At 45.9% G+C, this 14,688-nt stretch overlaps 1 protein-coding gene across 1 annotated transcript in view; it reads right to left on the bottom strand.

The window, feature by feature from the left end:
• LOC144277504 (venom factor-like) overlaps positions 1 to 502 on the bottom strand; it is a 51,979-nt gene extending 51,477 nt beyond the window's left edge. Inside the window, exon 1 of the mRNA XM_077838302.1 lies at positions 432 to 502. Within this exon, the coding sequence (XP_077694428.1) occupies positions 432 to 502 (71 nt within the window). The remainder of the gene's footprint in view (positions 1 to 431) is intronic.
• Between the last annotated feature and the right edge of the window lie 14,186 nt (positions 503 to 14,688).

Below are 14,688 nucleotides of genomic sequence, written 5' to 3'. Positions count from 1 at the left end.
GAATTCACAGGAACGTACAAATCCTCAGGCAAAATTGTTACCAAGTCTCAATCACTGATTTTCATCTCAAAGCCGTTTCAAATCAGTGCAACGCTGCTGACTTCAATGTAGTCATTCCTGATTTACACTGCTGTACGTGAGAGCAGAATTTTGCCCAATGGGAGGGTTGCCTTTATCCTCAGATTATAGAAATTTGGCACCAGAGTTCCACTTTTCAGGTTAAAAAGCTTCCAAATTCTACAATCCTGAAATAATCTGAAAATGAATGAGGTTGACAAAGATCACAGCAAATGGGAAAGAGAATTTCTGAAGCTGGCTCCCACTTGTCACGGAATTTCAGCCAAGGAAGAATAATTAAGGGTAGCCTCCACTCAGTCTAACGAACCCCAGGTTAATATCTTCATCTGCTCAGGATCACAGGAGGTACTTACAGATGGCTGTGAGAAACGGCTGGGAAACAGAACGCGAACATGGCCACTAGGTAGAGAACACGTCCCTCCATGGTGAGGAAGGTTGAAGTAGTAGCTTCTACCAGGTTTATTTATATTCATAGAATATCAGGGTTGGAAGGGACCTCAGGAGGTCATCTAGTCCAACCCCCTGCTCAAAGCAGGGCCAATCCCCAACTAAATCATCCCAGCCAAGGCTTTCAGAGTCCAATGTAAACCAAGAGTATATGCAAACCACTAAGCAGTTATTGAATTTTGGGAAGGAGCCAAGGCAGCTTTGCATTCTTACTAGAATGACCTAGGAGGGATATTTGGATGGTTAGTTTGATGTTTGTTCTGTTATTTATTCAGGCTAGTGACAGCCAAGAATGGCCAAGCTCAAATCTAGGGATGGGGAAATTGCTCAAAACACATCTTGTTCAGATCTCCACAGGGAACCAAGTGCAAGGATTGGGAGTCAGGACTCCTGAGTGCCATTGCTGTCTCTGCCACTGCCTCATCATAGAACAGGGGTGAGCAAACTGCACCTCACCAGCCATTTTAAGCCGGCCCTTGAGCTCCCACTGGGCAGTGGGGTCTGGGGCTTGCCCCCCTCCGGCGCTCCAGCTGGGGAGCAGGGTTGGGGGCCACTCCACATGGCTCCCAGAAGCAGCGGCATGGCCCCACTCTGGCTCCTACGGGTGGCTTTGCACGCTGCCCCCGCCCCAAGAGCCGCCCCCACAGCTCCTATTGGCTGGGAACTGTGGCCAATGGGAGCTGCAGGGGCGGCGCCTGTGGATGGGGCAGTGGGCAGAGCCACCTGACCACGGCTCCGCATAGGAGCTGGAATGGGGACATGGCCACTGCTTCCGGAAGCCGCTTGAGGTAAGCACCGCCCAGAGCCTGCACCCCCAACCAGAGCCTTCACCCCCTCCCACACCCCAACCCTAATTTTGTGAGCATTCATGTCCCGCCATACAATTTCTATTTCCAAATGTGGCCCTCGGGCCAAAAAGTTAGCCCACCACTGTCATAGAATCCTAGGACTGGAAGGGACTTCAAGAGGTCATCTAGTCCAGTCCCCTGCGCTCATGGCAGGACTATATTTTATCTAGACCATTCCTGGCAGGTGTTTGTCCAACCTGCTCTTAAAAATCCCCAATGATGGAGATTCCACATCCTCCCGAGGCAATTTATTCTGGTGGTTAACCACCCTGACGGTTAGGAAGTTTTTCCTAATGTCCAACCTAAACCGCCCTTGCTACAATATAAGCCTTTTGCTTCTTGTCCTATCCGCAGAGGTTAAGAAGAACAATTCTTCTTCCTCCTCCTTGTAACAACCTTCTATGTACTTGAAAACTGTTCTCATGTCCCCTCTCAGTCTTCTCTTCTTCAGACTAAACAAACCCAATTTTTTCAATCTTCCCTCATAGGTCATGTTTTCTAGACCTTTCATAATTTTTGTTGCTCTTCTCTGGGCTTTCTCCAATTTGTCCACATCTTTCCTGAAATGTGGCACCCAGAACTGGACACAATATTCCCAGGGAGACCTAATCAATGTAGAACAGAGCGGAAGAATTACTTCTCATGCTTGCTCACAACACTCCTGCTAATACAGCCCAGAATGATGTTTGCTTTTTTTGCAACAGCGTTACGCTGTTGACTCATATTTAGTTTGTGATCCACTATGACCCCCAGATCCCTTTCCGCAGTACTCCTTCTCAGGCAGTCATTTCCCATTTTGTATGTCTGCAACTAATTGTTCCTTCCTAAGTGGAGCACTTTGCATTTGTCCTTATTGAATTTCATCCTATTTACCTCAAGACCATTTCTCCAGTTTGTCCAGGTCATATTGAATTTTAAGCGAATCATCCAAAGCACTTGAAACCCCTCCCAGCTTGGTATCATCTGCAAACTTTATAACTGTACTCTCTATGCCATTATCTAAATCATTGAGGAAGATATTGAACAGAACCGGACCCAGAACTGATCTCTGCGGGACCCCACTCGTTATGCCCTTCCGGCATGACTGTGAACCACTGATAACTACTCTCTGGGAATGGTTTTCCAACCAGTTTTGCATCCACCTTATAGTAGCTCCAACTAGGTTGCATTTCCCTAGTTTGTTTATGAGAAGGTCATGCGAGAGACTATCAAAAGCTTTACTAAAGTCAAGATATCATATGACCATGGTCAAGTTTTCTGCTGGGTGTGCCTGCGTGTAACAGAGCTGGCTGCCTCCCTAGTGCCCCTTGTGGCCGGAGGCTGCTCTGCAGCCTCCTGTCTCAGTTTCCCTCTTGGTTCCTCAAATAAACTCCAGATTACTCTCCAAAGGTAATTAAGATATTTCCTTCCTGGGATCCAATTTATTTAGTCCTGACACACATTGGCCACCTCAGGCCCCAATCCTAGTTCAGTGTCCCTCCACTCTGTGAGGGAGAGCTTCTTTCCTCAGCTGGGTCCCAATTTAAGGTCTCTCTCTCTCTCTCTCCCACCCCCTTGGGTACGGAGTCCCCATCCCTCCTTCCTGGAGCTGTGTCCTTTACTCTCTGCAGGCCCCCCTAACTAGAGATCAGCCGCCTGGCTCTGACTTCCAGGATGCAACCCTTCTCCTGATCAGGGTCTCCAGCAGGAACCTCCTGCTCACTGCAATTCCTCTCTGTCACAGCTTCCTCTTTCTGCTCTCCTCTGGCTCTTTATAGCAACCAGCTGCCTTCTATCTGGCCTCATTGAGAGGCTGTTAATGAGGCCCAGGTGGGCTGGACCAGTTCCCCCTTAAAGGGCCCGGTTTCTTTGTCTGAAAAATGGGGCAATAAATATTAATAAATAAGTCCGCAGTGCTAATGGCTGCCAGCATCTGAGCCTTGGATGCAAAGACAGTCACAGAACCCATTAAAGCCAGTGGGGAAGCCCAGCACCGTTAGAGGAGTCTTTACCCAAGATCTGCCTCTAACTCTTCCAGAATGGTGCTCCTTCTTGGCAGGAAGTTTTTTTGTCCGTTTGTTGAGGCAGAAATTGGAGCCTCACAAAATGGAGCTCTGGGGCGGGTAGATCCTGAGCTAACAGGAGCACTCTGGAAAGAAGGACAACTTGTCCTGGGGAGGGAGAGGGATCAGAGACACCAGGGTCTAAAGCTGATCTCATGGATTAGTTGAGCAAAAACATTTGCAGTTGGGCTTCTTTTCCCAATAAGAGTACAAACGGTGACTCCAACACTTAACACAAGAACGGCCATACAGGGTTAGACCAATGGTCCATCTCGCCCAATATCCTGTCTTCTGACGGTGGCCAATGCCAAACGATTCAGAGGGAGTGGACAAAACAGGGCAATTTACTGAGTGGTCCATCACCTGTCATCCAGTCCCAGCTTCTGGAAGTCAGAGATTTAGAGACATCCAGAGCACAGGGTAGCATCCTTGATTATCTTGGCTAATAGCCATTGATGGATGTATCCTCCATGAACCTCTCTCATTCTTTTTTGAACCCAGTTATACTTTTGGCCTTCACAACCTCCCCTGGCAATGAGTTCCACAGGTTCACTGTGAATTGTGTGAAGAAATCCTTCCTTATCCTTCTTTTAAATTTCATTGGGTGACCCCTGGTTCTTCTGTTATGTGAAGGGGTAAATAACACTTCCTTGTTCCTTTTCTCCACACCATTCATGATTTTATAGGCCTCTATCATATCTCCCCTCCACCGACTTCTCTTTTCTAAGATGAACAACCCCAGTCTCATTAATAAAAAGAAAAGGAGGACTTGTGGCACCTTAGAGACTAACCAATTTATTTGAGCATGAGCTTTCATAGCTACAGCTCACTTCGTTGGATGCAAGTGAGCTATAGCTCACGAAAGCTTATGCTCAAATAAATTGGTTAGTCTCTAAGGTGCCACAAGTCCTCCTTTTCTTTTTGCAAATACAGACTAACAAGGCTGTTACTCTGAAACCAGTCTCATTAATCTTGTCTCATATGGAAGCTGTTCCATATTCTTAATCATTTCTGTTCCTCTTCTTTGTACCTCTTTCCAATTCTAATATATCTTTTTTGAGATGCGGTACCCAGAATTGCAAGCAGTATTCAAGGAATGGGTGTACCATGGATTTATATAGGGGCATTATGATATGTCATGTTGTCTTATCCCTCCTGTTCCTAATGGTTCTAACATTCTGTTTGCTTTTTTGACAGCCGTTGCACATTGAGCAGATGTTTTCATAGAACTATGCCCAATGACTCCCAGGTCTCTTGCTTGGGGGGGGTCACCCATCATTTTCTATGTATAATTGGGATTATGTTTTGCAATGTGCATTTCAGCGTGGATAAATGTAAAGTATTTCATCTGCCATTTTCTTGCCCTGTCACCCAGTTTTGTGAGATCCGTTAGTAACTCTTCTCGGTCTGCTTTGAACTTAACAATCTTTATTGTCTACAAACTTTGTCACCTCACGGTTTACCTCTTTCTTCAGATCATTTATGAATTTGTTGAACAGCTGGTCCCAGCACCGATCCTTAGGGGACCAGTGTTCCCTCTAACTTTTTACATCCATGTGCAGAATGAATTCTGTTATGTGCACCCATATGGAGGTGATGTGTGGTGGGGGTGGGGCCAAGGGCTGGGGCACAGGGTTGGGGTATGGGGTGGGGTGAGGACTCTGGCTTGGGGTGTGGGCTCGGGGATGCAGGCTGCAGCGGGGGAAGAGGATTCCCCTCAGCCCTCTCTCGCTGCACCAGCTCTTGGGCTGGGGTAGAAGTACCTCTCCCTGCCTGCATGGCCCTGCTACATGGCTTAGAAGGAACGTAGTGGGGGACCCAGCTATTTTTACCTGTCTCCACTGTGAAAACTGAGTTTATTCCTACCCTTTGTTTCCTATCTTACAACCATGTATTGATCCACGAGAAGACCTTCCTTCTTATCTCTTGACCCTTTTCTTTGCTTAAGAGACTTTGGTGAGGGACCTTGTCAACAGCTTTCGGAAAGGCCAAATATAGTATATCACCTGGATCACCCTTCTCCACATGTGTGTTGACACCCTCAAAGAATTTAAATAGACGATGAGGCATGATTTGCCTTTACAAAAGCCATGTTGACTCTTCCCCAACAAATCGTGTTCAGCTAGCTGTCTGATAATTCTGTTCTTTACTATAGTTTTAACCCATTTGCCTGGTACCAAAGTTAGGCTGACCAGCTGAATTTGCTAGGAACATCTCTGGAGCCTTTTTTAAAAGTCGGCATCACATTAAACATTCACCCGTCAACTGGTAACAGAGGCCGATATAAGCAATCGGTTACATACCACAGGTAGTAATTCTGCAATTTATATTTGAGTTCCTTCTGAACGCTTGAGTGAATACCACCTGGTCCTGGTGACTTATTACTGCTTAACTTATGAATTTGTTCCAAACCCTCCCTTTATTGACATCGCGATCTGAGACAGTTCCTCAGATTTGTCACCTAAGCAGAATGGCTCAGGCGTGGGAATCTCCCTCACATCCTTTGGAGCGAAGATCGATGCAAAGACTTGATTTAGCTTCTCTGCAACCGCCTTCCTTGAGTGCTCCTCCAGCACTTCGATCATCCAGTGGCCCCGCTGATTGTTTGGCTTCCTGCTTCTGAGGTATTTAAACATGATTTGGGCCTCGTTGGTTAGTTACTTTTCATATTCTTTTTGGCCTACCCACTTATACTTTTACACTTGACTTGCCAGAGTTTATGTTCCTTTCTATTTTCCTCAGTAGAATTTGACTTTCAATTGTTAAAGGATGTCTTTTTGCCTCACCGCCTCTTAGCAGTTGTTTAGCTATGATTGCTTGCTTTTTTTGGCCCTCTGACTGTTTTGTTTTGTTTTTAATTTGGGATATATGTATAGTTTGAGCCTCTATTATGTTTTTTAAAAGTTTCCATGCAGCTCGCAGGCATTTCACTTGTGAGTGTTCCTTTTAATTTCTGTTTAATTAGCCTCCTCATTTGTAATTCCCCTTTTTGAAATTAAATGCTACTGTGTAGGTTTCTTTGGAATTTTCCTCCCTACAAGGATGTTAAATTTAATTACATTATGATCACTGTTACCAAGTGGTTCAGCAATATTCACCTCTTAGACCAGATCCTGGGCACCACTTCGGTCTAAATCAAGACTTGTCTCTCCCCTCCTGGGTTCCAGGACTAGCTGCTCCAAGAAGCAGTCGTTAATGAGGTCTAGATATTTTATCTCTGTACCCTGTCCCAAGGTGACATGTTCTCAGTCAATGTGGGGGATAGTTGAAATCCCCCATTATTATTGGGTTTTCTGTTTTGTTGCTCTCTAATCAACCTGGGCATTTCACAATCAGTGTCACGATTACGGTCACTAGTATAGTCCCTCCTGCTATACTCTTGCTGCTCAAGCAAGGAATTTCTATCAGCGATTCTATGATATTGTTTGATTCATTTAAGATTTTTACTATATTTGACTTTATGTGAAAGAAAGCATATTGTGCCACTCCCCCGCCAGCACGACCTACTCTGTCATTCCTACACAATTCATATCCTGGTATACTATGCTCCATTGATCATTATATTAATAGCCTCATTTAATACCAGGCATTCCACTTTACTCATCTAAGTATCTAGACTTCTTGCACTTCTACACAAGTACTTATAAAATGTGTCAATTTTTCCATTGTCGGCCTTCATAGGATGGAACTAGACTCTTTTCTGTTTGACTGTTTCTCCTCAGTTCCTACCCGTACTTATTGGGGACGTATGTCTGTCATTTGTGAGTACTGCACCCTTGCAAGAAATGCAATCGTAAACCTGGGGATTTAGGGTTTGACATGTCTGAGCCCCAGTACCAGGGGGAAAAAAAAAATACAAAGTTGCTTTTGATAAGTTTCAATTTTATGTGGCAATGGACAAAAATCCTAAAGCGATGCACTAACGCCAACAGGGGAACTAGAAATATACACAATAAACTAAATTGGGTCGAAACAGACTCCGGTTATGGCCGGCTCACAGCCATGGGTAGCAAGAAGGAGCTGAGTGGAGGCTGGGCAGTTCTGCCTATATGTCTTCAGCACAGGGCATGAGGACAGCAGGGGTGCCTGGGCCCTGCTAGCCAAAAGACTCTGATCTCCAATGCATGGCGCAGATGCGCCCCAAGAGTGGAATAATATAGACAAAATGTTCCAAGAACTTTTTTTTTTTAAAAACTTATTCTAAGTAACACACCCCCCCCCCAAGGGGTCCAGCTACAAGCCAGCAAAGAGTTAATGGGAAAGTTGGTTATCAGATGGTTTCCGATAATAACTGTTTGTTTTCCTGGCATTGGACAAGCTATTTGCAAGTGATCCAAGTCTAGACATTCTCCAAAATATGCAAATTGCAAACTATTAAACTATGGCTGCATCCGTCATGATTCCATTATTAAGGTTGGCACCAGAAGTCTATGGTAAGCTTAACGTCAATCCCCCCCCCCCACTCCCACATACAACCCTCTCTGACTTTTATGGGACAGGACAGTCTTTGGTAAAAGGGTTAATCGAGCAATGTCTGTTGGCCTCCCTGGCAGAGGTTTAGTATTTTAGGAGGACAGGCCTGACTGCCCCTGACCCTGCATTGCACCAGCCTCCCACACGAACTGCTGATCATGTTTGGTGGGTGGATTATGGACTCTGATAAAGGCTGAGTTTGTTGGGTTTGGGTCGTTTCCAGAAATCTCCAGGGTGATTGATACCATTTACAGAATGCTCTCTGCCCCAAACCTCAGCTTAACCCTGAGTGAAGCCCTTCCTGCCCCAAACTGACCACTGTTGGGTTTTGTTTTTATTCTGGGTTAGATCCAATACCAGAAGAGGACCTGTTTTTCCTGCTCTGGCTTGAGTATGGCTGACACCCCCACAGATCAACAGTCTAGTCCCTTGGGCTAGTCATCTTGTGCCTCCTCCCAGCCCAGGATAACATGAGACTGGGTCGGGGGTGTTGGATTTTCACAAGTGGGTTCACTCAAGTGCCTGCCCTCAGAAGCCATAAAATTTCACCCAGTTACTAAGCCCAATCACTTGTGTTTGACTGATGTATATTGCCAGAAAGGCAGCCAATCTTTATTTGAAAAAAATCAAGAAGCGGAAGATCCACCTCTTCCCTTGTAGTCTGCTCCAAACGTTAATCTTTTTCACCATTGAAAAATGTACACCTTGTGTGATTTGAAGTAGCCTGGTTCTTGCTATTCCTTTCTCTGCTAGATTAAGGAGCCCTTTAGTATCTGGTATTTTCCCCCCTGCCCCCATTACTAAGACCACCAGTCCCTATTTCACAAAAGTCATAAGATAAGAAGGTAAGGTACACACTAAAGGATTGAATAGCTTGTAACTGAACTGGTGGAATAGAACCACCCAAGCATAAATGGTTCAACTTGTCCATAGCCATGGTGATTTAGTTTAAGAATCCTCCCACTTTTGCTCTGCATCCACACTGCTATTGTTCTCATACTCATAGACTTTAAGGTTAGAAAGGTCCATCACCACCAGCTAGTCTGTCCTCCTGCACATCGCAGGCCACAGAACCTCACCCACTCATTCCTGGAATAGACCCCGAATCTCTGTTGAAGTTACTGAAGTTCTCCAATCATGATTTAAAGATTTCAAGTTACAGAGAACCCACCATTTGCACTCGTTTAAACCTGCAAGTGACCCGTGCCCCATGCTACAGAGGAAGGCAAAAAACCTCCAGGGTCTCTGCCAATTTCACACGGGGGGAAAATTCCTTCCTGACCCAAAACCTGGTGATCAATTGGATACTGAGCATGTGGGCAAGACCCAGCAGTGGAAACCTGGGAAAAGAATTCTCACAGTAACTCAGAGCCCTCCCCACCTACTGTCCCATCACTGGCCATTGGAGATATTTGCTGCTAGCAGTTGCAGACCCTAACTCTAACCCTTTCTTTTTGTTCCAAATCATTTCAGTTGCAGTGCCCTCAAGGGACCTGTTCCAGAGCTCCTGTGGTAGCTTCCAGAAGCAGTCCATTCTACATCCTAAAAGGTGCAATAAGGGACAGAAGTGAGAGGACTTATGGAACCCGTTTGTGTTAATCCCCATCCACAATGGCACCAGAAAGATTCCAATTTAAACAGCCAAATTCTAACCAGTTTTTAAACAAGCGCGAAGTGAATCTACAACAACTGGTTATTAGACGGCTTGGGGAGAGTAAGCACACTGGGGTGTGTGCATGTACAGCGGTGCATATCTAGTTCTTAGGATGCCAAATAGTGTTGGCAAGCCTAAAAAGGACTATGAAGAACAAAGCATTAAGGAGAACTAGCCATCTCATGGATGGCAAAGTGTCTGCTGTAACTCCATGCTGCCTTCAACCAGGACAAGCAAAACAAGACACTCCGGCATATGGAATCTGCAGACCTGCTATAGCGCTAAATGTGAAGTCAGTAGCTCCCCCAGCTTCCTGTTAGAAGGGATATGTGGAATACAGTACCTGTCCATCTGGACAAAGATATAGCTACTGTGGAAGGAGACAAGAACCACCTTCTCCAGCCCAGGGTGACCTGCGGGGGCGCATGGCCTGGACGAACACATACTGGTTTTGCTTGGAATCTTTCTTCTTGTCTTTGATGGGAACCTGAATGAGAAGGAGATCATGGCTCTGGGCGTTCGTCCTGGTTTCAGTCACCAGGACGAGATACTTCATGCAAAAAGGCTTTGTAGGGATAATGAATTTTAAGTAATATATTGATATCGACAAGACTTAGTAAGAGAAAGAGTCCATAAAAATCAAGGCTGTCAGGAGCCTTTGACTACCCAGCCATACACACAATTCCTCCAGCACTGAGGTATCATAAGACAGTATATCTGCTCAGTGGAGAATACTCTTGGTGTAAAGGGGTTCCCTGGATGGCATAAAGCTAGCATAGGCGGCTCTTTGCCCTCCCCTCTTGTAGCCTGTGTCATAGCATACATGCTCTGAGGAAAAGGGGGTTTGACTGAAGTAGGCTCTATACTCAGGCTACTTCCGGCTACTAAATTAGAGTTGCTCTGAGGATGATCTAAATTATGCCGGAGGCTGGACCCAGAGTACAAAGAGGGGCAGAGGTGGCTTAAAACTGCATCAAGTGTACCTGGGATGGAACAGATAATCCAGACTTTTTAAATAAAACCTCATTTATGGACATTCAACATGTTTATAGGGATTTAAGGGACAACATTCTCCAATCAAGTCCAGATACTCACCAAAAATATTACATTTCCAAAATACTGTATAATCGAGGTGCTGGTCGTGACTCCATGATTAAAGAGGATACCATGAGTCTATTATGGTTGCACCTAAGGATGGCTGCTTCTGGCTGAAACGAACACTGGATAGACAGATGCTCTATGGCAAATTCACCACAAACTGACTATTGCAGGAGGAACCGTTGGAAACCAAGCGGCTGCGGGAGCAGAAAGCCATGGAGATTAGTTACTGACAGATGTCCAACAAAGAATAGCAGCACTCTTAGATAGTTTTCGTCATCAGTAGACCTCAAAGCTCTTCACAAAGGTCAATATCATTGGAATGTGGGTGCACTCACCTCTCACAAGTGCCCGCTGGCTGAGCCAGTGTACACGCTCTCTATCCGGTTTGTGGTGGGCCTTTGCTGACTCAACCCTCCAGCCGGTCACACACAGTCCGTATGTGAAATAAAAACAAGTCCAACAGGGGCCTCTCTCAAGCTGTCCCTGCTCCGGTATAGAGCGGTGGCCCAGGGCTCCCTCCCTGGAGGCAATGTCTTCGCCCTCTCGGAGCCTTTCTGGCCTCAGCTCTACAATTGGGCCACTACAGTTCAACTCCCCTTCTGGGGTGCCTCAAAGTCCAGGCCTCTTTCCCAGTGGCTGGTGGGGGGAACCTAGGCCTGCCTTCTACTCTGGGTCCCAGCCCAGGGACCCTAGAGATCGCAGCCAACCACCATGTCCCTTTAAATAAACTGCGTTGTTGCTCCAGTTCCCTGGGCCACTTCCCCATGGCTCCTGCACACTCTTCACCCTTATCTCAGGGCCTTGTCTTGGTGGAGTCCCAGCAGCCAGCCTAGAGCACCATCCACTCTCCTCCAGCTCTAGCAAGGAACTGATCTCAGTCTGGTCCACCCGCAGCTCTTCTTATACTACCCTGCTGGGCCCTGATTGGTTGCTTTCCACACAGCCACTCTAGGCAACTTGGAGGACCTCTCTACTGCCCTTTCCTGGGGCAGGGTGTGGCAGGGCCATAAGGCATCCAGCAGGGAGCCTCTGGGCCTAGCCCACCCTGTCACAATCATTATGCCCATTTTACAGATGCATAGTTATAAATAAAATTCGGGCACCATTTGTTTTTAATTGTAAGTTTGTCCTGCGTGTATGTGGTGTGTGTCTCGTGACTAGTTTTTGTTTGGTTTTTATTTTGTTGCAACAAAAGTCAATTTTATACTTTTATTTAATTTAAGTGGTACCACACTATTTTAATATTGTGATTGGGGTATAGCCATCATAATATTATTAATAGCAATTTTTTTGCAAAGTACAAAAAGACATCAATTATAAATATATGTACATATATTTTTGCCGACACACAAATAATGCAATTGCAAACAAAAAGCTTTTTTTTTTTTTTTTTTTTATTAATCACAGGTTTTTCCATTCAAAGAAAAAAATGTAAGGGTAAACCTCAACATTAAGGTAAAGGAAATATTAATGAAACATCAATTTCTTGTTTGGATTTTTATAAACTAGTTCGCACTTTCAAAGGCGGTTATAAGAATGTTATAGCAAAATTAAAAAAAAATGTATGCTATGTCTGGTTATGTTGCAAAATGTTAAAGCTAACCAAACAATTTCAACAGGTTTCCACCCTTGTTTCCCAAACAGATTGAAGTGTCATGAAAGTTTAATACATCAAAGTATTTGCATACCTGTATTTAAAATTCATTTTGGTTTAATTTTTATTCTCTTTCATGTTATGTTAAAGGGAAGTACTGGTTGTTAAAGTTTATGCTTCCACACAGTTAACAAAAGTGGAATTGGTATCTCAAGCAAATTAACAATATAAAGTATGGGTAAAATTTCTTTTATAACTCTTTTGCTAAAACAGAGTGTATGTCTACACTACGAAATTAGGTCGAATTTATAGAAGTCGGTTTTTTAGAAATCGGTTTTATATATTTGAGTGTGTGTGTCCCCACAGAAAATGCTCTAAGTGCATTAAGTGCAGTAACTCGGCGGAGCGCTTCCACAGTACCGAGGCTAAAGTCGACTTCCGGAGCGTTGCACTGTGGGTAGCTATCCCACAGTTCCCGCAGTCTCCGCTGCCCATTGGAATTCTGGGTTGAGATCCCAATGCCTGATGGGGCTAAAACATTGTCGCGGGTGGTTCTGGGTACATATCGTCAGGCCCCCCTTCCCTCCCTCCCTCCCTCCGTGAAAGCAAGGGCAGACAATCGTTTCGCGCCTTTTTTCCTGAGTTACCTGTGCAGACGCCATACCATGGCAAGCATGGAGCCCACTCAGGTAACTGTCACCGTATGTCTCCTGGGTGCTGGCAGACGCGGTACTGCATTGCTACACAGCAGCATCAACCCATTGCCTTGTGGCAGCAGATGGTACAGTACGACTGGTAGCCGTCATCGTCATGTCCGAGGTGCTCCTGGTCACCTCTGTGAGGTCGATCAGGAGCGCCTGGGCAGAGATGGGCACAGGGACTAAATTTGGAGTGACTTGACCAGGTCATTTTCTTTAGTCCTGCAGTCAGTCCTATTGAACCATCTTATGGTGAGCAGGCAGGTGATACAGATTGCTAGCAGTCCTATTGTATCATCTTCTGCCGGGCAGGCAAGAGATGAGGGTGGCTAGCAGTCCTATTGTACCATCTTCTGCTGAGCAGCCATGAGATGTGGATGGCTTGCAGTCCTTCTGCACCGTCTGCTGCCAGCCAAAGATGTAAAAGATAGATGGAGTGGATCAAAACAAGAAATAGACCAGATTTGTTTTGTACTCATTTGCTTCCCCCCACACCCCTGTCTAGGGGACTCATTCCTCTAGGTCACACTGCAGTCACTCACAGAGAAGGTGCAGCGAGGTAAATCTAGCCATGTATCAATCAGAGGCCAGACCAACCTGCTTGTTCCAATAAGAACAATTACTTAGGTGCACTATTTCTTATTGGAACCCTCCATGAAGTCCTGCCTGAAATACTCCTTGATGTAAAGCCACCCCCTTTGTTGATTTTAATTCCCTGTAAGCCAACCCTGTAAGCCATGTCATCAGTCGCCCCTCCCTCCGTCAGAGCAATGGCAGACAATCGTTCCGCCCCTTTTTTCTGTGCGGACGCCATACCAAGGCAAGCATGGAGGCCGCTCAGCTCACTTTGGCAATTAGGAGCACGTTAAACACCACACGCATTATCCAGCAGTATATGCAGCACTGGAACCTGGCAAAGCGATACTGGGCGAGGAGGCGACGTCAACATGGTCACGTGAGTGATCAGGACATGGACACAGACTTCTCTCAAAGCACGGACCCTGGCAATGTGGGCATCATGGTGCTAATGGGGCAGGCTCACGCGGTGGAACGCCGATTCTGGGCTCGGGAAACAAGCACAGACTGGTGGGACCGTATAGTGTTGCAGGTCTGGGATGATTCCCAGTGGCTGCGAAACTTTCGCATGCGTAAGGGCACTTTCATGGAACTTTGTGACTTGCTTTCCCCTGCTCTGAAGTGCATGAATACCAAGATGAGAGCAGCCCTCACAGTTGAGAAGCGAGTGGCGATAGCCCTGTGGAAGCTTGCAACGCCAGACAGCTACCGGTCAGTTGGGAATCAATTTGGAGTGGGCAAATCTACTGTGGGGGCTGCTGTGATGCAAGTAGCCCACTCAATCAAAGATCTGCTGATATCAAGGGTAGTGACCCTGGGAAATGTGCAGGTCATAGTGGATGGCTTTGCTGCAATGGGATTCCCTAACTGTGGAGGGGCCATAGACGGAACCCATATCCCTATCTTGGCACCGGAGCACGAGGTACATAAATCGCAAGGGGTACTTTTCAATAGTGCTGCAAGCTCTGGTGGATCACAAGGGACGTTTCACCAACATCAACGTGGGATGGCCTGGAAAGGTACATGACACTCGCATCTTCAGGAACTCTGGTCTGTTTCAAAAGCTGCAGGAAGGGACTTTATTCCCAGACCAGAAAATAACTGTTGGGGATGTTGAAATGCCTATAGTTCTCCTTGGGGACCCAGCCTACCCCTTAATGCCATGGCTCATGAAGCC

The sequence above is a fragment of the Eretmochelys imbricata genome, chromosome 20 (genome assembly GCF_965152235.1).
Source record: "Eretmochelys imbricata isolate rEreImb1 chromosome 20, rEreImb1.hap1, whole genome shotgun sequence".
NCBI lineage: Eukaryota > Metazoa > Chordata > Testudines > Cheloniidae > Eretmochelys > Eretmochelys imbricata.
This window is presented reverse-complemented; position numbering and strand designations above follow the sequence as displayed.